This window comes from Lutzomyia longipalpis, chromosome 1 (assembly GCF_024334085.1).
Source record: "Lutzomyia longipalpis isolate SR_M1_2022 chromosome 1, ASM2433408v1".
NCBI classification, from domain to species: Eukaryota; Metazoa; Arthropoda; class Insecta; order Diptera; family Psychodidae; genus Lutzomyia; species Lutzomyia longipalpis.
Genome location: NC_074707.1, coordinates 38,217,025 through 38,242,941, shown reverse-complemented (window position 1 = coordinate 38,242,941; position 25,917 = coordinate 38,217,025). Strand labels below are relative to the sequence as shown.

The following is a 25,917-nucleotide window of genomic DNA, read 5'->3' as shown; positions in this document are numbered from 1 at the left end:
TTGGACAGCCGAATCAATTTCACTTTTATTTTCTTTCACCGTTTGCACATACAAATCATCGGTTTTACATTTCGGCGGTAGGCAACATAGGAGAGCATTTGTAAAGAGAGTAACGAAGAAAAAAAAAGAAGCAAAAGAAGTTGCGTTATGGCATGTGTTGAAAGACCAGTGAGCGTATTTGAACTTCTTGAGTGCATAATTGATCGATCATGGTTGATTGGTGGTGGCAAAGTGATGACTGATGACTGTGAGTGATCTAAAGAGTTTTTTTTTCTTTAAAAAAACTGACTCACACAAATTGAGGTAAATTATTATGATCCACATGGCGCAATTAGGAAATTAATCTGATTTATTGCCATTAAACCCCCTCTAATTGCCCTGTAATGAGGTTGCAGTGTTAGAGATCAGAGAGGTTTGCAGATTTGTTTGAAATGTTGCTCTTTAAACTTGTCCTAGATTGCCAAAATGAGTCGTAAAATACCTACAAGTTCAACATTGATGATCTTGCAGATCGCATATCAGTTTCTTGTCAAATTTTATTGAACTCCAGTTTATTTCTGAAGACTTTTTAATTCATTCCTTAAATTTTCGCACATTGTTAAGGTCGTGAGGACCAATAACTTTGTTAAGTATGCCAGTGACATTGATTCACACCTATTAAATTATGAAACCTTCACCACTTAGAGTATTTTTTTGTAACTTTATGGGCATGTTTAATTTTATAAATAGTAATAATTGACCAAATTTCGCATGTTTTGAATGTTTTTTTTTTGTATTTTTTATCATGCAGATTTTGGTGGAAACTTTACAATCTAGTTTACACCTTATCCAATCAAAAAAAACATTCCATTGGGAAGAATTTTAAAGGATTGTTTTAGATCGAAAATTTTCAAAATTTTATAAATGTTTACAAAAATTTAAAGTCGAGGAGTAAGATGACAATGGGTGCCTCTCGGAGTTACGGGAGACAAAGTTTGCCGCCAAGCTTTCAAGACTTTAAAAATTTAACTTACAAAGTACAGCTGTTTCCTCCCAATGCATTTGAGCTTTTTATTATATTTTTTCATGCTTGGTAATTTGCATATTTCTTTCACAGTCTCGCAGTTTTTGAATGAAATTGTTTGGTTTTATAAAGTGAAACATCTACATTTTGCGCTATAAATCTTATGCGAAAGTGTGACTGTGTTTGCGCCTTTCGCCTCTGCACAGAAATTATGAATTATGCAATCATCATAAAAAGGTGATGTCCACATTATTTGGCCTGCAATATAAATTAGGTGTCACAATAAAATAGATTGTATGTGAGTGTGTGCCATTTTCCTCACTCTACCGTTGTTTTTCTTCGTCATCTGCATTTCCACGGTAAATATAAATAGCAAATATGCGTGAGATTATTGAATTGATATCGATTTTGAACATTTCAAAAGACGTGTGAGATGCAATAGAAAATTTATTGACTATATATGGAGCTGAAAGTCAAGGTTAAACTCTTGCCAATCTTTTTTTTTCTTCTATTTACAAAAGAGGTTTCTTCTTCAGAGGTACCTCTGAGGACCTACTAACCTCTTACAAAAATACATTTAAATTTGCGTCACATTTAGGTCTATAAGTAAAAAAGTAAAATAGAGACATAATGAATGCTTTTGTAGTGCTTTTAGTAATATTTTTTAGTAAGTATTTGATGCACAAATAGTCATGGTTTTTTCTTGTACTCGATGTCCCCTCGAGGGGACTCCACGCCTTTTTGAAGACATGTGAAGATTTTTCTACATATTGCCCACATAAATGGAAAAGTTATTTTTCTAAGTCATCATTCAACTCGTGCGTAATTTCTTTAAAAGCTTTTGAGAAATGAGTGTTTGTTATTTTTTTGTCACTCACTAATCTCACATGATTATGCCTTTCGGGTGGTTTGTTGTGGATTTTTTTTCTTCTCATATACATATGTATGTACAGCATCTTCAAATGCCATGGAAAAGCCACAAATTGCATTATTTTCCGCACAAATTCCCTCATTTTCCTTCCAATTACCGATGAGAACATCAGAAGAATTTTCCATTTTCACAACATTCTCTCTATTCTTAGCAAAATTACCGACAACGTCTTCTGCTGGTAAAATTAATTAAATATTCCTCATAAATGTTGCAATATAAACGTTTTTTTTTTCATTATTAAATTACACTCTGTTGCACAGATAGTTTATTAAATTCTTATTACATGTTTTCCCCCCATCTAATGCCAAACAAAAGTATGTTACAAAAATAATGTCCAACGTGCAGTGAAATAAAGCAAATGCGGTGCTGTGCAATAAAACAAAAGCCTAATGATATTCAATTGCTAAATTTTTGTTTGAAAAGCATTTAATGTTTTTTTTTATTGTAGGCAATAAATACAAGAACATTCGAGAAATTCTTCCGGTTCAATTACAAGCATTGCATAAACATTTTACAATTAACATTTTGTAATTCATAAAGACGCTTGATTGTTATTTAAATTGATACAAAATGCATTAATAGTGTTTTATTACATCGAAGAGGAATTTGATGTGAAATGACCCATTTTAAATTTTGAGGTTAGGTTTTCTGTCAAATGAGCTACATAGTGTCAATCAACTGTCAAAGGAAATGTCAGTTTATGAGATATTCTAGTTATTTTTCAACCTAATTTAGATTTATTAGAAGAATTCAATGATGAGTAAATTGAATTCTACCCCATAAAGAGTTGTCCTATTATTGTAGACATGTCTATGGACATGTCTAACAGCAATCCAATGTGATCTTTTTTCAGCGAACATATCCAATGAAAGTCCAAAGGATTATCATTGGACATTCGTTTGGGATATGTCCAATTACAGTCTTATATCTAGTCTAATGATTTTTCTTGGGACGTGTCCTTCACTTGTCCTATATGAGTCCAATTTCCGTTTACATTGAACGTTTCCAATGCCAGTCCAATGGATTATCATTGGACATTCGATTGTGATATGTCTAACAGTAGTTTAATGTTTAATCCTACGATTTATGTTAGGACACCATAATCAAACGTCCAATGCTACTCCAAGGTAATTTCATAGGACATTCTAATTGAACGTTTCCAATGCCAGTCCAATGGATTATCATTGGACATTCGATTGTGATATGTCTAACAGTAGTTTAATGTTTAATCCTACGATTTATGTTAGGACACCATAATCAAACGTCCAATGCTACTCCAAGGTAATTTCATAGGACATTCTAATTGAACGTTTCCAATGCCAGTCCAATGGATTATCATTGGACATTCGTTTGTGATATGTCTAACAGTAGTTTAATGTTTAATCCTACGATTTATGTTAGGACACCATAATCAAACGTCCAATGCTACTCCAAGGTAATTTCATAGGACATTCTAATTGAACGTTTCCAATGCCAGTCCAATGGATTATCATTGGACATTCGATTGTGATATGTCTAACAGTAGTTTAATGTTTAATCCTACGATTTATGTTAGGACACCATAATCAAACGTCCAATGCTACTCCAAGGTAATTTCATAGGACATTCTAATTGGACGTATCTAATGCCAGTCCAATAGATTACCATTGGACATTCGATTGAGATATATTCAACCATAGTCTAATGTTTAATCCTACAGTTTACCTCAGGACACTTTAATCAGACATCCAATGCTACTCCAAGGTAATTTCATAGGACATTCTAATTGGACATATCCAATGCCAGTCCATTGGTTTATTATTGGACATTTGTTTGAGATATGTCCAACGATGGTCGAACGTTTAATCTTACGATTTATCTTAGCACATCTAATTCAAACGTCCTATGCTAGTCCAAAGGAATTTCAGAGGAAAGTTTACGTTAGACGTATCCAATGCCAGTCCATTAGTTCATCATTGAACATTCGATTGGGATATATCCCACGATTGTATAATATCTTGTACTACGATATCTCTTAAGACGTCTAATTCAGACGTCCAAAGCTAATCCAAAGGAATATCATAGGACGTTAAAATTTCATATATCTAATGCCAGTCCAACTATTTTCATTGGACTTTCGACATATGCTTCCATCGATATGTCTTACGTTTGTTCAAATGTCTTTGTTCTGTGAAGAGTGCGTGTGTAGCAGCGTTGGAAAATGGAAAAATGGGAAAAATATCCGGAAAAATAGCAAAGTAAGTACATTATACACTAATTAGGATATAGTTAAACGATGTGTATAAGAAATTAAGTTGCAATTTATATAATTGTACGCGAAAATAGAAATTTTCTTTTTTACAGGTTACGTGTTTCGACAAGTCCAGGTGAGAGATTTTTTTCGAATAAAAGCAGGTAAAAAGAGAAGTATTTTAATTAAAGAGCGCTCTTCTGTAAATAGTAGTAGTAGTAGTAGTAGTAATAGCAGTAGTAGTAGCAGTAGTATGTAGTAGAAGTAGTCGGGGTAGTAGTAGTAAATATTATGTATGTAATATTTGACAAATTTTTCTATTATTCCATTATTATTCATTGATTTGTCTTTTCATGCTACATGTTCCCGGACAACTTCTATTCTCCGGACTCTCCCAGGCTCCCCAAAAAGAGTGTCCATGGACAACCCAATGGATTGTCAATGGATTCGTCCCATGTGTCCCATGGACTTTTCTTGTTTTTTTCTTATATTCTGTAATATTCTTACAGCTACATGTTCCCGGCGTTCCCGGACAACTATCTTACGGATACTCCCACGTTACAAAAGCTCGCCAAAGAGAACTATCAGCATTTATGACGAAGGGAATGGAGAAAAGAAAAGGTACTTATCATTGATTGATTATATCTCATTTTATTTTGAAGATTTTACTTAATATTCATAAAATTATTTGTCTTTTCAGACCGTGCCTTGGAAAACAGAAGTAGGAGAGCATCCCGTGTCTTGGAAAACAGAAATTGCAGAGCATCCCGTGTCTTGGAATACAGGAGTTGCAGAACATCTCAAAGACCCAGGACGTCAGAGTTCAACCGCCGAAGGACAAAGTATCATACATGTAAGATTTATATATATAATTTTTAAATAAAAAAATAAAAAATTAATTCAAAGCGTTTTTTAGTAAAAAAAAAATAGAAAAAAATTGGACATATCCTAAGCTATTCGTATGAAATGTCCTACGACGCGTCCGCTAGAACTTTTCTAAATACGGACCTGTCCTATGCTATTCGTATGGACTGTCCATTGATGTATCCACTGAAAATTTTGCACACTGGATATGTCTTATGCTCTTTGTATAGACTGTCCCATGGATTGTCCTCTGAGGTGTCTGCTAGATTTTTACTCTACACGGATCTGTCCTATGCTATTCATATGGATTGTCCACTGACTCGTCTTCTAAAAATTTTCTAAACACTGGATATGTCCTATGTTCTTTGTATAGGCTGTCCATGGACTGTCCCCTGACGTGTCCAATAAAAAATTTTGTAAACATTGGACAAATCCTAACCGGAAATAAGTGACAAGTCCTATGATCTGTCCAAAATCTGTCGTACGAAAGCAAGACTCGGAAGTCATGAAAATGTCTTTGAGGATGTCTTATTTTGTCGTAGGACAGAATATAAGAAAAAAACAAGAAATTTCCATGGGACACATGGGACGAATCCATGGACAATCCATTGGATTGTCCATGGACACTCTTTATGGGGTAAAAATAATCAAATGTCAAAGTGGCTCCTTTTTGTCAAAATTTAAACGTCAAATTGACTAATGTCAATTTTTTGTTAGACATTCTCCTCCTAAAATATACATGTTACACATTTCCTAGCCTAATTTATTGGACACACAGACCACACAAGTGGCATAATTAAATTTAATATTTGGAATTTGTTTTATATAATTGACATTGCAGCTATGTTGTTGAGTATAAAATGTTTTGTTACTTTTGCATTTGTATTGAGAGGCATGTTTGATGTATTTTGTTGGCTAAAGAGAGTAAAAGTGATGACCCAAATCGCGGTGACACACCTTTTCTGTGACTTGTCGTGTTTGATGTGAATAAATTTGTTGCTTCTCGACGCCACGAGAGGAAAGTACATGGTGTTCACTTGTAAAGAGTATATAAAGGAAAGTAAAATAATGTAGAGTTGCATTATAAAGAGAATCAATAAAAGCTACCATAATACGGGGTAAATGCAATCAAGCGGGGTAAATTGTTCCATTGAAGGTTTTTTTAGCTGTGATTCTTTCGAAGAAAAGAATAGCACAGCTTCTGTGTACCACCTAAAATGCAATGTTGTCCGATCGGGCTCAAACTTGGGATGAGCACGAATTAGGGTCCCCACATTCCAAAAAACGTATGCTCCAAAAAACTTTTCCGGCCGGCCGTCCGGCCGTCCGGCCGTCCGTCCGGCCGTAGTATAAGGCTTAATAACAAGAGAACGGTAATAGATAGAGACTTGCGGTCAACGGCAAAGTTCATATATCGGGTGGAAGAAATCCGATTATGAGGTCAAATCTAACCCCCCACCCCCGCGACCGCCATTTTGAATAACCCCCAAATTTTGTTTTCGCTATATCTCAGCCCCTGTAATAGCTAAAAATCTGAAATTTTTATATGTTGTAGGGGCCATCAAGACCTTTCCAACGATACCTCATTTTCGAAAATCGGCCAAGCCGTTTAGTCAATATGGCCGTCACAATTTTTCATCGAAAATCGGCTATAACTCGAGAACGCCTTGACCGATCTTGATCAACTCAGGCTCAAATGTAAGCTCTCAGCAAGCCCTACAATTTTCTAGAACATCCAAAGTTTCAAAAGTGACCGCTAGAGGGCCAAAAATCAAAAACAAAATTTTCGATTAGTTTTCGATGAATATCTCGAAAACTGTACGATAGATTTGGATGAAATTTCAGTATGTTATAGTTGACTATATTATCTAGCTCCATGCCAAAAATGAAGAAAATCTATGTCGCCGTTCTCGAGATATAGCCTTCCAAAGTTGGCATGTCATATCTCGGGTTCTACAAGTCCAATTTTAATCAACTCAAGCGCAAATGAAAGGTTTCGTGAAACCCTATAAATGTCTAGAACATTGCAACTTCGAGAAATGACCGCAAGAGGCGCTAAAATCAAAAACAAAATTTTTGAAAATTTTAAACTCGAACTTTTCGAAAACTAGGTCATAAATTTTGATTAAACTTCAGTATGTTATAGCTTATATCAAGACCTTTCCAACGATAGCTCATTTAAGAAAATCTATCGAGCCGTTCCTGAGATATAGCGTTCTGAAGTTAGCATATAATATTTTGGCTCCAACTAATCTGATTTTGAGCAGATCTTATTATGTGAGCTTTGTAGTAAATGAATGTTGAAATTTTAAATAAATATAAGTGTATGAACAAATACTAGTATATATAGGTATCCTGCGCCCCGCTTCGCGGGGCGCCTTATATATACATATATAAGTATACATATATGTAGATACATAAAAATGCAAAATAGAATTAAAACATTTTGGCGCCCCGCGAAGCGGGGCGCTTTATATATACATATAAAGCATATAAATGTAAATGCAAAGTAAAATATAACGGTAATATATATATAGCAGTATAGTATAGATTTATAAGAAAAGGGAATGTACATGGTAAGTTTCACTTACGGGCTGTGATTCTTCCTTCAGAGGTCAGTCCAAGTATGATATTTGATGAAGATTGTGGTGAAATGTGGCAGAAAATTCAAGTGTGTCATAAATTGGGGGTGCAAACTCTGGGGAAGGATGACTCGCGCCAGGAATCACAGCCAATGCGCGAGTTAGCCTTCCCCAGAGTTTACACCCCCAATTTATGACACACTTGAATTTTCTGCCACATTTCACCACAATCTTCATCAAATATCATACTTGGACTGACCTCTGAAGGAAGAATCACAGCCCGTAAGTGAAACTTATTTTCTATTATTTCCTAGAAAATTCAAGATTTATGACTTTAAACTCTTTAAAGTTTTTTTTTCTTCAAATTTATTCTTTTTGCTAGTTTTTTTAAAGTTAAAATTCACCCTATTTTACGGTATTGATCGTCTCTTTTGATGCTCTTTTTTTTGGGGGAAATTGTGATTTTAAGCGAAGCATAAAATTTATCAGAAGACGCGGTATTTTAGCACATTTCACTGCAATTGTGGGTTGTTTTATTGTTTTGCTTTTTATTGTCTGCCTCAATACATTTTTAAAAAAATGCAGGCTAAAAGAAAACAACAACATACGCTTTTAAGTGTTGGGAGAGAATCACCCCGTCACCGAATCGATTATGTTTTACAGACACATATTATGTAAGACTTCCCATTTGCATATTTTATAACGTAATTTTCGCTTGCATTGCTTGACTCTTTTTGTTGTTGTTGTATTATATTAGTTTTGTTGGTGTTTTATATACACATTTTTCTTTATTTCTTGGCTCATCCATGGAGTTCATAAATAAAAATTAAGCAAAAAAAACACATAGAGGTGTACAGTACATAAAATATGTGTCAGATTTTTTTTTAATGAAATTTAATATTTTGTAAATTATTAATTGGAACGTGAAAATAAATGCAAAAGAAACATGCAATTGGGGTACATACCTTACCAACAAAAAAAAAACTAAGCAAAATTTGGTCAAATATTACGGAATTTGTCTCTTATTTAACGCCAAAACAGAAGGGGGATGTTCTAAAAGCAAAATTCCATATAATACCCCATCCACAATTATGTCGGTAGTAACACAAAAAGTAATTAGCACATCGTTGGGGACGGGCACCAGAATTTCCCGAATCATTTTGACCTCTAGCGAACATGACAAAAGTCCAACTTCTCGTGCTTTGCATATTTATGCTTAAAAAATGTGAATTATTGATTATTCCTCATGAGACAACATCCGTGTTTTGTTTAGTTGTAGCACGTCAGCGTATTTTCAATTAAAGACACTTTTCTTGTTGCTCAAACTAGCTGTGTGCGCGACTTGTTTCACTGGGAAGTGTAATTATTAACAGAAGATTGATTTTTAATTTACTTCAGGAAATGTTCATTTTGTTTAGAAAGAATTTTACAGGGGGAAATTTTCATGGATTTTTCTAATTTTCATGGAATTAATGTTCTGAATTAAGAGATTTTAGGAAATTTCTCATTATTATGCTATGTATTTTTTTAGGAATGTATTTGTGACTTTTCTTTCGTAATATATCAAATAGATCCGGATTTTCCCTGGATTATTTAACATTTAAAATTTATAAAAGAAAATTAATAAAAGTTTTATTACTTTTATTTAAAATTAAAATTAGTTCTTTAACTACTGACAGTCAATAGATGCCTGTGTGCTCATAAATATATAGCTGATCGTATTAAATATAAGCTCACAGCAGGAGATTTTCGCACTGTATGTTATAATTTTTCACGAAGAAAAGAAGAATTAAAATATTAACCTCGAAAATTCATCAATGTATGGCATTTAAAAAAGATGAAAAATGAGTTTCTGAACTCTGCATTAGCATGGCAAAATGATTAAAAAAAAATTTCCATGGAATAAAAAGTCGAATCTTTCCCAAAAAATCCCTCAGTGATGAAGAATTTATTAATGAGTCAACTTGATCACCCTGCCCCATACCCCTCGTGGATTATAAAGCATCTTTTGGGTGATGGAGAAAAAAATAATGCTCATAAAGTCCATAAAAGATGAATAACTGTTGGGATGTCTGTGCGAAAAATTTTCTTAACGAGATGAAGGAGTAAAAGGCAGAGGATTTTGAAAGAAATATCATCTCCGGTGATGAAGAAGAAAAAAACCTTAAGAATAAATTTGTAATTCAAATTTTCAAGTCATTACCAGACTCTTTGTCGCACCTTTTGGTATTTTGGTGTGATGTATTGGTTTGACCAGATGCGCAGTGAAAAAATCCCCAGAATTCTCAGAAAACCCCCCTGGAAACAGCAATTAGCGCACACGGACCTGAATGGGTTTTGATATCCATTCAAATAAAATCTTTACAGTGCGAGAAAACCTGCGCGGGGTCAGTTACCTTAGACCATATGTATGTGACCTATGGTAATTCTTGAAATAACCATAAGAATTTAGCATTTAATATTGCCGCCACCTGCCAAATTGTCATGTGTGTATCTATAAAAGCTACTATAGCGAGGAGAGAGATAGAGATGAAGATCTACGAAGAATTCTCTGTTGCTGCCGCACGAGCATGATTATGTAAAAGGCGGGCCCACCACACGGACTGTTGATCATAGGAGAATGAAATTCTGCCTCTCAGTTCTAACTTTTCACTGTGAATCACTGCACATGTTGGAGATTTTTCTTTGCGTGAGAATTTTTCATTTTCATTGTAAAATTGTAAAGAGAAGTGAATTGAACAAGCAAGTGAAAATGTAAAGTCCTATATAAATTCGATATAAACCAAATTGGATGAATGCCTAACGTTTCTCTATATAACTTTCATGACGAATACGAAAAATTTGAGTGAGCTAATACATAATGACTACGTCTGAGTTTTATCCTGGATATTTGCCAATTTAAATGCCTTCAAATACTGTATGTACAAACGGCACTGACAGTACGCTATTGTTAATTATATTGCTTTATGTGTGTGATGGAAAATCATGAGCAGCCAAATGACGTAATTGTGAATAAAATATATTAGAAGAAATGTAAGATGGTGAGGCTACGATCGTCTAAAACTATGTTACATTTCGTCTAAAAATAATCACCCCCCAAAAGAGAGGTGATTAATACGACCGACGAGAGATGTGTGAAAAGTGCTGACGAAGAGAAAAGATGTCATTTGGATAAAATAGTCACATGGCTTGAATGCAATTTTAGTTCATTTGCGTTGCAATTAGAAAATTAGTAGAAGTCTTATAGTTGATTAAAATCGGACTCAATCTAATACAGTGCAAGAGAATTTATTGAGAAGAATTTCTCTGTAGAAAACATCAATTAGGTAAATTAAAAATTTCTTCGAGAAATGGAATGCAATATAGGGGACATACACAATATAAATTTCTAGGGCAGTTTAGACTAGAGTTAGATCCTAAATTTTTGTTTCTTTTGCATAAAAAATATTGAAATTGATTTTAAACATAAAAATTAATTTTCAACATCACTCTTTACTGATTTACGTTTCTCTGTTTCATAGCGTATCGGTAGAGATAAAGTCTTCCAAGCAAACAATTATGAGATCGAATCTCACTTAAGACTTTTTTTTTTATTATGTTCTAAGAATGTTTTTCATTCGCATTTCTTTTGCTGATGGGTTTTAGAAGAATCGTTTTTAGTTTTATGCCAAAATGTATAAATTAAGCTGAGTTTCATTCCATTAGGACTTACCAAACTGAGAAATGAAAGAATATAAATTGAATTTAATCGAATTAATTTATTTCTTTCCTTCAAAATTGCCTTATCGACCTTTGATCTCACGAGAAAACTTCAACCAAGTTCTTTATTTTCGTTTCTCTTCCAAAATTATCTCCAAAATTACCTCATTTTCTAAAATTCTTACTTCCAATATTTGCCTTTACATTTCATATTGGGGAAAACATGACGTTATTCTCTCTCAAAAATTGTTCATTCATTCTTACTTGAAAAAAAATCATCAATAAAACAATTTATTTACTTTCTTACATTGCAGATTCTGTAGAGTTTACGCAAGTACCTGTGTGATTTGATTTACTCAGCGCGTGCGGAGTACCAGAGAGAAGTGAGCGAAGTGTGTAAATTACGCAGTTTTTCGCTAAGGTTAGTGATATTTATCAAAAATTTCAATATATCGATCTCTAAAAGTTTTTTTTTATTTGACAAAAAAAAAGTTTCATCATTCAAGTTTGCACACACATTTTTCTTATTTTGACTGCGGCATGACCTTTTTGGTCACAAAATGAAGAAGATACTCTTTGGATGGAAGATGCGCATCGAAGAGATTTCTTCATGGCAATGAAAAAAAAAACGAATAAAATGCCAATAAAAGGGTCCACAAAAGTATCCATAAAATGTAGAGTTATTGACTTGATTTTTGGTGGTTAAAATTTTGTGCTTGTTTGATTGAAAAATCACAAAAAAAATATTTCAAAACTCCGCCGATAATCACTTTTGGCACAAAATCACGAACATGAGGTGTCAATGTTAGGTTTTTTCACCAATAGATTTTAATAAAAATAGTGTACATGAATTTAATCGGTCGTAAAATCCGATTTAAGATTTTTTTTTTAATATTCGTGATATGTGGTGTAGCTATAATATTTTTTATAACCTGCATAATATGATGGTCAAATGAATATTCAAATGATATATGCAAAATAAAATCTTTCGTGACGGCAATTGGGTAATAATTCTGTATGCAAATTGGGGTCAAAAAGTATCTTGTTCCAATTTATTTGGCACATTTTAATGGGGGAAGAATTTTGAATTTAAAGTCTGGGAAAAATGTTAATAAAATAGTTTTGTGGAAAATATTGCAAATTTTATGGAAATTTGGAAATTTTCCGTCTGCTTTTCAGTGCTAAAGAACTAATTTTTCGTACGAGTTTTTTTTTGCAAACATTTAAATCAATAAAAGTTAATGAAAAATTGTTTAAATTGCTCAAATTCTATCACTGTTAATTTTAGTTTAAATTGTGGAAGAAATTGTCTGTGATAGACAACAAGGCATTTTCTTTCATTGGAAATTCTAAAAAGAAAATAACTTCTACATTAAGGATCTTATTATGTATGTAGGTATTAAAAATATTAACAGAAGCACTACAAAAAGAAATTAGCAAGCATTCTAATTGAGTAAAATGATAAATTTCCCATATTATTGATATCTTTGTCACTTCAATTGTATACTAATTCTCTGACAAGGACTGTGTGCGATGTGTTGCAAATTAAGTCTCAATAAATATTAAATCATTTGTCAGAGATATGCATAAATATAGCGATGCGTGCGTGTGACAATTGCATGTCATTTTGCAGTTGAAGCAACAACAACAAAAAAGAGCAACAATGTGTATAAATATACAAAATTTCTGTCGCGTGCTTTCACTGCAAAACCCAAATTATCCATTTTGAGTTTGAAGTTGTAATTTTGCAAATTGAAGTGTGTTAGAAAGAAAAACTGATGTGTATATAGGGTACAAAATAGAAATTGATGCAATTTGGAGGGTGTCGTAAGATATATATTAGTTTGATCGATATATTATGCATTTTGGCGCCCCAGAGTCTGTGTCACTTCCCCTCTTTTCCTCCCGAAAAATTCTTCACTTCCTAATACTCTCACAGGGTGTAGTATTTGTTGAATGTGATTTGTATCAAAAATGTTTTTTTGATATTTAAGCACAAAAGTGCTTCAACTATTGCAACATGTTTAGTAGAAGTTATGTGATTTATGATATAAAATAATTCCAACTGACGGTGCATGTTATTTTGATAAGAATTTTACGTACCTATATATAAAGCGAGAAGGTATGTACATTTAAAATAAAATATATAGCACATCGTTTCCATTTGACCAACTTCATTATTCATCACTTTTATTCAATGAACTTGTATTGTGTTGTTTAATTTCTTGGTTCAGTGATTTTCTGCAAAAATTTTTCCCTCTTCTGAGCTTCTTTTGAGAAATTTTGATTTATTTCCTCCTGGGAATCTCCCAAAGGGTTCCTTCAAAAACAAAGAGGCAAAAAAATTGCTGATAAAAAAATTTTAAAATTGAAATTCTCGCGAATTTTTTTTAGAATTGTTGGAATTTGAGAATGTTGAAAAACAATAAGAAAAGAAGTTTAACATCTGAAGTAAAATAAAAAAATCTCGGGTAAACTTGTAGAGAATCAATCGTCAATGAAACTTCTCATTCTTTCCAATTCAATTTTCTCCTTGTTCTACTTCTTCCTGCAATAAGAAAGTTTTTCACATATCAATGAATAAACTCCTTTAAAATGTATTTTTTCTTCTATTATTCAGTGTCTCTGCTTACGCATGTTCTTTAATTTTCACGTGAATTCCCATGAAAATTCACAATTCAAATATTTTTACATTTTGTTTAAGAAGTATTTTACGCACACAGGAAAGGAAATGGAAAAATAATTTATTAGAGGAAAAAAATTAGCACAAAATTGGTAAGCAATGATTGATGAAATGATAAAAGTCTGCGATGTGCGATAAAATCGGCCAAAAGGCTAAACGATTTATTAAGGTCATTAATGAGGTCTAAATAAATTCAAACATTACACACAAAATGCTTACCTGGCCACACCTGAAGAGGGAATTTTTTTGTTTTCATTTAATTTTACAAATTTCTCAATAAATTGCAACAAATTATTTAATAATAACCCCCTGCAATTGGTATGTAATTGTTATTATGTGCCATTTAGTTGACATGAATACAGGCAATTTTTGTGTGCTCGTTTGTTGCAAAAAAAAATTGATGACGCTTCATTGATCAATATTTTCCGCCGTGTTATTTCTCCGTAGTTGCAAGATTGCACGATTTATCGTTTTTTCTCCTCCACACTTCAGTGTAAATTATCAATGACCTGTCCAACAAAGAAATTATACGCCACAGACTGTTTTTTCAATGCACACACAAATAATGTAGGACAAAAATTTCAATTCACTTTTCTTTTGTGAAATGTGATGAGACAACGTAATTTCTAGCGGGGCAGCAAGAAGAATTTATGAGCGGGAAAGGCAATATGTATGGGATTTGGAAATGGCTAAATTACAAATTTTCGCAATGAAGATACACCGAAATGTGCGCAGAGCCATCAATACGTTAAAGAATTATCGTAAGACGGTCATTTTTAATTTCTCTATGCTGGAAAAAAATCAGCGGAGAATGTTGATCAAAATGAGTTTTGTAAGAAAAAGTTATTCGATTAACTTGACGAAATTTAACCTGAATTAATTGTTAAATTAAATGTTTTCAATTTGTGGATAAAATTAGCTAAATAATCTATTATTTCTATAAATTAAAAGAAAATCCTCGCACTGCAAATTGGCTACTCTATTTTTACGTCAAAATGCCTTTGACTTTGCTGGCTTTGCCATCATCACCTTTCAAAATAATATTTAATAAGTAGTTTTGTAGCAAAATTTTGAAATATTAGCTATTACCGGGGAGACTTTTGAAGTTACAGAGCTACTTGGTGAAAGAAATTTGAAGGACTTTGGTTAAAATAAACACGTGCTGCGGTACATTTTTTGCGCGCTGAAAAAAAGAAGATTGAAGAGTATAATTTTGAGTGTATGAAGCCCCGCTCACATAATATTCAATTAACTTATCAACATATTTTTATGATGAATAACTTTATTAAGTCATAACTTTGCCAATGACACCATTTCACTGTGTTCTGGTTCAACGCCACACTGATGAACGTCTTTTGCGGGGAAAATGTGCTGAACAATGTCTCTTTGAAACTCCTTACCCCCAACTCCTCTTCTTTGTCATGCTGTTATGCTTTTGCCATTATCAAAGGTAAAATATCATGAGACGTTGAGAAGTCAAAAGGTATTAAACATCAGAATTTATGCATAGACGATGAAGGTACTTTCACCTGAAAAAGATCCCCAAAATTCCGCAGATTGTTTCGTTTATACAGGTGAAAATACACCATTAAGATTTTGTACTGGGAGTGTGTGAGCACAGCAAAGACGAAGAGAGGATTTAGCACTAATTGCCATTTGATGGCACTTGAAGTTAATTTAATTTACAAAGAGCTATCAATGGCACGTAAATTCATTCATTATACGAGTCACACACTGGGATCAACCTTAATTGTTTCACGATAGCGCTGAGAAAGATTTGTTTGCAGAAGTTTGAAGATTTATTGACAAAATTTGCAAAACATCCGAATTGAGGGAATATTGAGAAATTCATCTTGAGACACTTTCTGGTTTTACAGATTACAAGGTCAAAAAAATTTTGATAAGACTAAAATATGTAAAATTTCCACCCAATTCAGACGACTCTATTGAGAAATACCCAATAAATTATAATTTTTTGCCTGAAAATTGATTAAACTCGTTTGCTATTTGGACTGCATAAAGGAAAAATATTTTGATTTCTCAAAATGCAAATTTTAACCACAAAATTCAGGCAGCAATTAATCTAATGGTTGAAGAAAAAGCTTAAGACGATCATTTATTTCGTACAATTTAATCCAAATGATATCGCGGTATCGCAGAATTTAAATTTGAACGATTTTTGAACTCATCTTTTGGGTTATTTAAAATTCTCAATACTCTGAAAATTAATTTAAAAGTATCTCAATATTAATCTGGGTCTTTGCAATCTTAATTGTTCTCATTTGATTTACATAAAAATGTTCTTAAGTTTTTGCGAAAAATTGGATTAAAATATTCTTCCGCTGAGGTGAAAAACATTAAGAAATATCACCTGATTATTGGCTTGGATTGTCACATGATTAGTGTTGTGAGTTTTTTTTTTCAAATTATTTTTTACTAAAAGATAGAAAGAAGAGATAAAAGAGCAGGGGTGTAGGCAGAAATTTATTTAAACGGGTGTTTTCCCTTTGCATTCATATTAAGAGATTTTGACAATTAATGCAATTTCAACAGTTGACGTTTGTTTTCAAACGTGTGACAGTTTTTAACGCTTGACAATTACTTATCCTAATGTTTGACATGTTTTTGACATTTCTATATTTAAAGTTTGACGTTTCTTCTTCTTCTTCATTTTCAATTTTTTTAGGGCCGGACGTCATTTCGACATCCACACAGCCAAGTTTGACGTTTAATTTAACGATTACATAAGTTTTTCAACTTTTGACATTTCTAACGTTTGACGTTTTTTTTTGTTGTAAAATTCTACCCAAAAGCTTTAAGAGCTTTTATTGAAATTTTATTAAATTTTCCAAATGAAATTATTTTCTAAATGAAAATGTATCTAAAAATCCTTTTAAAATTTTTCAAGCAATTTTGCAAGATTGAAAAAAAAGTAAGAAAAGAAGAACAATTTATCGTATGACTTGCTGAATATTTCCTTGTATTGTGAGAACCTTTTTATTCTTTTCTCCTCTTCTACTTCAAAAGCATTATAAATGTGTATTGTGTGTTGCATTATTTCCAAATGCAAAGTTCTCTTTCATTGCATATATAGTTTCAAGGATTTCCAATGTGACCTTTTTGTCTTTTATGTTTCTTGACCTCTTCTCTTTCACATTACAAATGACAAAATTTATATTGTTGCTATGAGATACATTGAACTCACGCGCGCAAAGTGGAGTTCGGAAGTCATTTCTGTTGTAGTTTTACATTTCCCATCTAATCGTGTCGTTGCAGTGTGCAATTTGCATTGGAAAGTGCAACCACTCTCTGGTATTGTCCTCGATTGCAGTCAAGGTAGTGTAATTGTTTTTAATTATACAATTAATTGAGGTTTATTTTTTTTTGTTTGTTCTTTTTTGGGTGAAGAAAGAGAATGGGATGCGCGAGAGTGTGGCAATTTGTGGGAATTTGGATGTCAATGAGAGTAAGAGAGAGCTTTTGTCGCTTTTTGCGCTTCCTGGGGTATATATGGGCTTTTTTGTGAATGAAATGCATGAATGAATGTTAATGGTATTTGGCCTATATGGCGGGGGCTTTGTGCAAAGTGTTGGCTTTTGTAAAATGTGGCACGCGAGAGGAAGAAATGTGATGCAAATAGGAGGGAACAATCAGTTACTACAATGAGCTTTCTCACGGGGAAAACTTAATGCAATAATGGTGGCAAAATTAAGGAAGGATTTAAAGAGCTTTATTCTGGAGGATTTTTCTTGTTGGGAATTTTACTTTTTTAAACAAAATTTGACTTCTCTGCTCCTAAATGGTTTAATGGGAAAGAAAAATAAAAGTTGGAACTTCTTAGAAATCCAGAAACCGGAAAAACCAAATGATATATTTTTTAGAAGAAGATGAAAAGAGTAAAAAATGAATCATTTTGCAGTTCGATTGAGATTTTTCTCGCATGTAAATTTTGGGTGGTAGAGAGATGGAACTTTTTCCACCACATCACACACCTTATTTACTCAAATGACCGTACATATATGGAATTTGTGTGTAATCATAATATACAGAGCATTATATACATTATATATGATGCGAAATACTGCCCATTAATATGGAGACATTCCTCCTGATTGTAATGTATATAGTGTTGTGCTCACATTGCTATGTATATACTCTGGGTGTATAATGTAATCATATGTGGATGCCTCTCTATACCTTCTCTTGGTGCTTTTATATACATAACATATAATATATTCTTCCACACTTTTGCCTCCTATGTTGTGTGGTATATATGGTTTATATATGTTTTGAATGCTTTGTATGGAGAGCTCAACTCCCACCACACCTTTTATTTTCGCGCCTGACTATTTGTCGTTGACGGAGCCGACACCACCGTATGATCGTGAACGGGTGACTATCGTCAGTTGGTTCTTGATTTGGGTCTCGTCAACACACTTTACACACAGAGTGGAGACTTTTAATCCGCATCTGACTCTCGTTCTCCCCGTGACAAAAAAAGAAGTCTTTTTTTTGAACAATTTGATTTAGAAAAAAAATCATCACGCGAGTGTTCGGCTTTTTTTGCCCCTCTGGATTTATTTTCCCGCAACGAGAAGGAGCTCTTGTGAGATTTTCCTATCGCAGCATCTTCATCAGAGTATAAAATCAAAAGTGATTATCAATTTTTTATTTTCCTACAAAAATTTATTTTTACACAACACATTTTCCACATCACGGATCATGTGGTTTTCCGCGCCACGCGAGGGGGGAAAAGACACAAGTCTATATGTTAGAAGAGATAAGGCCGATTTATTAAAAAAAAAAAGTTCTGTGCTGGGTGAGAAATACATGCTTATTTGCAACATCTCAACTGGAGAATTTTCATATTTTTTTATCATGGAAAAAGAGGCAATTTGTGTGCTGCGATAGTAACAAATTGTGTGTGCAATTTTATCTACAACATTCGTCACAAAATTTTGCAATCACGCGGAGTGTGATTAATGTGTGATTTTTCTTTTTCGGGTCTGTGTGTAACAATGTGTGGGGAGGAAAGTAGAAGCATAAAGTTCACAGATGGGGAGTGAGAGAGTTGAAAAATTAATTATTTCTACCACTGAATATTTTTTTATAGGTTGTGTGACACGAGTGTGTGTGATGTGTATAAAAAACTTACATAAGACTCTTTAATTCGGTTGCCTTTATTTCTTCTTACGGTGCTCTGGAGAAGAAGGTTAAAAAATTCGCATAAAATCAGGGTTATCTCCTTTTTGTATTTTTAATTAATTTTAAATCTTCAGATGAAACTTTTTTTTAGAGAAAATGAAGAGAGAAAATCTTCCTTGAAGAAAGTTCTATACATAATCTCCCATATACATATTAAATTTCTGTGATAAAGTTTATGTCACAACCAAAAGAAAAGTTCCATAGAGATATTGTGTGGTGTGGAGCTTTTGGATTAAAATAAATCCCAGAGTGTTGTGTGTGTGTGTGTGTTGTCACCACCTTTTTGGGTAGAAAAAAAAATTATGCTGTGTGTACCAAAGTTCAATGAGATTATTTGACATTACACAGAAAGTGGAATGACGATTATGTAAAAGGTTCTGCCACTCTTACACTCTTTTCTCACTCATATGTTCTTCTTTATCGCATATAGCATATCTTTGGATCGTCATTCGTAAAAGAAATCCCCGATTCCCCGATCTTAACACATTGACGTTAATAATGACTTTAGTTAGAGAAGTGTTAATACAATGTTCACGTTTAGTCACCCACAATAGTGTTATGCCCTAAAGCGATTGAGAGAAGGGGGTGTGTGATAAGAAAGGAGTTCTTTTTTTTTATTATGTTGTGTTGAAAGAGAACCTTAATCTGCTGATTCGTAGTGTTTGATAAAAAGCCAAGTGATATTGATTTATTAGGTGAAGTCACACTCATTCCATACCTCATGTCATTGACGGAGAATTTTTGTGTGGCTCTCACAGTTACTTCATTTTTATGTATATAACATACACATAGTACCTAACTTCCACATAGTCATGCCGGTTATGAGAATTTATACACAACATTTTAGATGGATTTCTCAAAAATCATTTAAATGGGACACAAAGCCAGTTAATGGTTTAAAAAGGGAGGGCAAAGAGGTGTGACAAGACAATGCAGTCCCGGATAGTTTTATGTGCATTTTGAAACTACTTTTAATATTTAAGAACCTCACAGAAAAACCTTTTTTTTTGAAAAATGTTTCATGCTCTGTATGTGAGGATTAAATGGATTGTAGATATCGCGGTATTATCTCAATCCATGTGCCCACACATACACTTTATGTGCAAAATTATGTAACATGTTAAATATTTACTTAACCATCACTCTTTCTTGAAATCACGGCAAACATCTTTTACAATCGCATTAAAATTATTAAGCAGGTACGCAAATCAGACAGTAAATCATATAAAGTGTAGGGAATGCAGTAAAAGAATTGCGATGATAATCAAGTAGTGGGAAGAACAAAAGGGTTTTTAGAGGGAATTTCTCAATACTAAAATCGTTAAAAGTTTCTTTACAAAAATCCAAGTTTTGCTGTAAGAAAAACTTATAAGAAAATTCTTAAAGATTTTTAGTTTGAAGAAGACTTTAAAGAGAGACGAAAGATCTATTTAGCATAAGAAGTTTCAGCAGAATAGAGTCGTGAACCGCAATATTTACAAAAGACTTTATTAATCCTGTAATTAAGTGAAGTGCCACAGAGTGGAGAAAGCTCAGTGCTTACAAATGGATTAAAATAACGCGTTGTGAAAAGATATTCTCCCCTTTTATCAGTTATACCGCTAACAGACATGAGGATTTTAGATTAATTTCAGTTAAAAGTCTTAAATGGCATAAGAACCAAAAACACCGCATATTGCCAGCGACGCTTCGATTTATGTACTTAAAAGCTTTTTTAGATAATTAACGAATATTTGGTCAATCGAGATTCTTATAATGTCTTGCTTTATTTAATTGGTGGTAATCGCTAATAGCCTTAAAAAGCTTTTAAATAAAGCAAAACATCGATAGTGGCACAAAATTCTATTTTTTTTCCTTTAACTGTCAACCAAAATTTACCTCCAATAAAATAAATAAAAGAAATAAATATCTTGATTACTGCAAGCATAACAGGTAACCTTGCAATGTCAACGTTCACAAATAAAGTCGAAAAATAACTTTTTATTTCCACAAATTGTGAATTAATAAGTTAAAAAAACAACTCTTGTATCCAGGTCCTAATTTAAATGACAATTTCTTTACAAATAAAAACACAAAAAGCTCTTTTAATTAATCTTTACTAATTTCAACTTAATATCTGTCTTAATACGTCTATATTTTTTGACAGATTTTTCGTAAAAATCTAAATGCGAAAGAACAATATTAAGAACTTGTAGTTTTTAAGTAATAAAATTAGCTTTATACTAATGTATAATAAAAGCATTGCTTTGAGAGAAATAATTTAAATTTAAATTAAACAAAGATTTTACAGAACTTTTCGGGCATAGTAACTAATTTGCAGTTTAATTAATTTTAAAATTAAAAACTTTTTCTAAGGAAAAGAAACATATAAAATAATGAAATAATTGACATGCTTTCTTTTTATCTTCAAAAATTTTATCGTGAAGCTTAATATTTTATTTGGTTTTAAATTTTTATGAACACTTTTTCACATTTGTTATTAAAAAAATTAAAAAAAAAACAAGAATAAGAAAGCGATAAAGGAAACAGATTAGTCTAGTCGAAAAATAAAATGGATAAATGAGGAAAGCAAAACATAGCTCCGTGTAAATAAATTAATGGAAACATTTTTGAAAGAAAATTTCAGCAATATTGAGCGAAAACATCGTACAATATACCCTCATCATACGATGTGCTTCTTTTTTGCTTGCGCACGTGAAATAAATTGTGTCAATTTGTACACACACAGTGAGCAAATAAATTAAATAAAAAAATTTCATAATACTCATGGATTCATAAATACATACAATTCAGGCATTCTTATAGAAAATGTTAATTAAAAAAAACTTTATTTTTAATGAGTGTGCAACCTTGATGTAAAAAATAATGATTACTTTGTCGGCTATCGTACAGAAAGAAGGAATAAGATTGTATTTAAAGTGAAGAAGAAGAAAAAAATTGTCTTTAATTTTTGCAAAATGATTGACTGTTTGTTTCTTCTTTTCGTTACAGAAACCAAAATGGCCTTAATTATGAAATATATAGACAGTATGCAGCGATATATGGACTCCTATGGAGGTAAGTTTGTACATAAAATGTGTATTGTGGCTTCAATAAGATAAGGAATTAATTGCATTACAGCAATTAATTGTATTCCATTTAGAATATTCCGTAATTTGATCAATCTTGAAAATGTGATACATAATTTCTTGTCTAAATGAATCGTTGATCTGTATCATTTACAAAGTGAACTTGAAAGTGGGGAAGGAATATATTGTATGCGTTTGTGTTGAGCTAAATTGCCGGCAATATAGAAGAGCTTAAACCATTAATTTTCTACTTGTTAGTCTTTATGACAGACAAACTCTTATTGCCCCTGCACGACTTACTGACCTACGGTATCTATTATGACACAATTTGTTCCACACATCGCGCATTTGACAGGAAAATGTGATAATAAACCTAACTTACGTTCAAAAAAAAATCAAACTAATCTTCAGAGTCTTTTTTCTCACCCCTGCGACATTTGTGAATATTTTTTTTTACTTCTCTCTATTTTTGCATTCAATTAACTTCAATAAAAATGTTTATTTATATCGCATAAAGTGGCAATAATTTTATTAATTGCACTCCACTCAAATGATCCAGTTGTTTACGTAAATTTAACGTGAGAAAAAAACTAGAATCAAACGTAATTACATATAGAATGTTTTGCATACTGCAGTAATGACGAAAGATACTCTATAAAAAGTTTTCTTATTTCATGGTTATTTTCCTTTTATTAAAAATCAATTTTTATTCTTAAAATGTGAAAAACTTTGAGTTTTTTATCACGGGGTTTAAGGGTAATAAAATTAGTTTAATTAGTGAAATTTATTACCCGTGTGCTGGAAAAATCTGGAAAATTCATTACTGTATTCAGAGCATAATGTCAGAAATTATAGATTTGATATTTTTGTAATGTTGATTCTTTTTAAGAGAGTTTAGAGATAACATTAAAATCGAAACGTCGTTGGTCACACAGAATTGATGCATTTATCATTATTACTTTTAATTTTTAACATTTTGTATTTTTTTAGCATTTTTTTATGCTGGAAATTAGACTTTAAAATAAAAAACATTGCATTTTAGGTGGTACACAGAAGCTGTGCTATTCTTTTCTTCGAAAGAATCACAGCTAATTATTAGGGGTTGGCGCCCCCTCTATTTATCAATGAAACAGTAATTAATAAATAAAAAATAAAATAAAGTAATGGAAATAGATAAAGGTCATTTTAATCGAATCATGGAACAACCACCAAATTTAATTTTTTACAATTATTTTTTTGCTTAATCTCAATGAAAAAATAATAGTTTAATTTAATCAGATTGTAATTAAAAATCCAACCTAAAAAATTCCCCTTAGGTGGGTGATAAACTTTCAAAGCAAGGCAAGGTCATTGACTTTTAGCAGATCAATATTGAATTAATTGCCGGTCGTATAAAATTATCCAACGCGCGATATCTTGCACCTCTCTTTTACATTTGAGGGACTAAAATAAAAGAATTAAATTATTTTCCCATCCTCGGTGGGTCTGTAGTTTGTTTTATTTTGGGGGGCAAATGGGCTAAGAAAAACTGATCTTGCCCTTGAAAAAGAAAAGGGAAATACGAACCTTAATTGCATTATGTACGTAGGTAATGGTTGATTAATGGAATATCTCTATGTGCTGGAGCTTTCTCAAGTATTTGCCCCCACTTTAATGCTCATGTTTCTCTTCTTCTCCAAATACAGATCCACGGACAAAAGATTGGCCGATGATGTCATCACCATTCCCAACATTAGCCGTCTGCCTATGTTATGTATACATTGTCAAGGTTTGTATCTTCATCGTCAATAAATGAAGGAAAAAAAAGAGTTTATCCTATATTGTTGCATTGAAGTGAGAAAATTTTATGCATTAGCGTTATAATTGTAGCAAAAATCAATTAAATCAAATTAATTGAATCTTGAAAATTACATATTTTCTTTTAAATTACTTCCTAAGAATTTCTGTCCATGACTCAACGTATGAGTTTTAATTGTCTCAGTGTTAAATGATTGTGAGTGATTAGGAGAGATATATGTATGTAGAGTCTCGGGGAAAAGCTCTTGAGATTAATTGAAAACCCATTGATGACATTCTGCTAGGATTGTGCAAAATTCTCATTATGATTGATCAACACGAAAATTATCTTCTTATCATTTTGACGTTTTAATTATCTCGCCCATATTTTTTTTCCTTTGCACAATCCAAAAACCTCAACCGCGGTAATTTTGTGCCGTTTTATTTTGGGCGCCATTGCAGACATCAATATGCACAGCTTGTGTGTTGCAATGTGGCTTTTAAAAGCTTGAAATTTACCTTCAGGAATTGCAACAATTTAGCAATTTGAATTTCTCACTCGATGGTAATGTCAATGTTAGTTATAAATTGTTGGTAATACATTTATATAAAAATTTCTTTATAGGTTTTGGGGCCACGACTTATGGAGAATCGGAAACCATTCCAGTTACAAAATACCCTGATAGTCTATAATTTTTTGCAAGTAGTATTTAGTACATGGCTGTTTTACGAGGTAAGTTTTTTTTCTTCTATTTATATTTTTGCATAAAATTTTCAGAAGTTTTTCTTTTAAATTATTTTCTTATTTTTGAAATTCCTGGCTTAATGAAATTTTTCTAGGAGTGCTAGAAGAAAGAAGAATCAAATGTTTCTTTTTAAGAGTTTTTTTTAACAGAGACGATGCATTTTAATTGATTCGATTTTTTGTTTTCTTCCACTAGTATGTTTATTTATCTCTCATTTTTTTTTATAAATGAAACAGAAAAAAACAGTTAACCCTCAATGGTTGTAAAATTTTATATCCATATTTATCGACTTGGAGCACTATAAAATGATCAACGTGCTTTGCTATTGATTGAAGAAATGTGTAAGACGTTTTATAGTCTAACACGAGAGGTAGATAGGTGCAAATTTTTTTCTTTCACGCAAAGCTTTTAAATAAAGTAAAATGAATGAAATAGATAAAAATATAAGAGAGGGAACCGGAAAATCATCCACAAAAAAATTCAAATAAAAATGTGTGCTGAATATTCTTCTTGAAGAAGGAATACCATCTTATAGGCTTCAAGGAGAAAAGAAGAAGTAAAATATCTTCTACAGAAAATAGTCAAAATAAAATGTTAAATCATCAAAATGAGTCACTTAGAATAATCTCATCTATTTTTTCCGATTTTTCCATTTTCCCTTATCTATTTTACCTACATTATTTACCTTATCTATATTTATTTATCTACGTATCTAGCTATCTATGACTACTGCAATAGAAACCGAGTCCTTCACAAGTAAATAATTTTGTGACAGATTTATTTTATAGATTTTAGCTCAATTTTTTTCTGATTAATTTTTGATCAATAATTTGATTAAAAAATATTCCTTTGGTTGCTAAAGCTTAAAAAGATTTCTTTTGCGTTCTACGGCTTGAAATATTTTAGCAGAAAGCTTTAGCAGGGGTTATTAGCAAACGACTTAATCGATCTAGAACATTCAAGCTCAATTATAATATTTAAAAATGACTAAAATAGAACCCAGGGCATTTATTTTGGTTAACTCTGTCCAAAGGAAGGGTGACAAAAAATAACATTCTTGTAGAATATTTTATTACCACCAGAGACTGCCAGGATATTGCTTCCTTTTACATTCAATTTTATGGTATATT

At 32.2% G+C, this 25,917-nt stretch overlaps 1 protein-coding gene across 8 annotated transcripts in view; it reads left to right on the top strand.

Annotated features, from left to right (window-relative positions):
* Positions 1-25,917, top strand: part of LOC129787202 (elongation of very long chain fatty acids protein AAEL008004) — a 55,388-nt gene that overhangs the window by 16,896 nt on the left and 12,575 nt on the right. For 3 of the 8 annotated variants that reach the window (XM_055822585.1, XM_055822584.1, XM_055822590.1), the window contains exons 2-5: positions 11,624-11,730; positions 22,189-22,254; positions 23,951-24,033; positions 24,667-24,774. In XM_055822585.1, coding sequence (XP_055678560.1) covers positions 22,197-22,254; positions 23,951-24,033; positions 24,667-24,774 — 249 coding nt within the window. In that variant the 5' untranslated portion in view covers positions 11,624-11,730; positions 22,189-22,196. Of the gene's footprint in view, positions 1-10,267; positions 10,365-11,623; positions 11,731-17,268; positions 17,329-18,370; positions 18,646-22,188; positions 22,255-23,950; positions 24,034-24,666; positions 24,775-25,917 lie in introns of those variants that run through there. The other 5 variants (XM_055822586.1, XM_055822588.1, XM_055822587.1 and 2 more) reach the window with 5 other exon arrangements.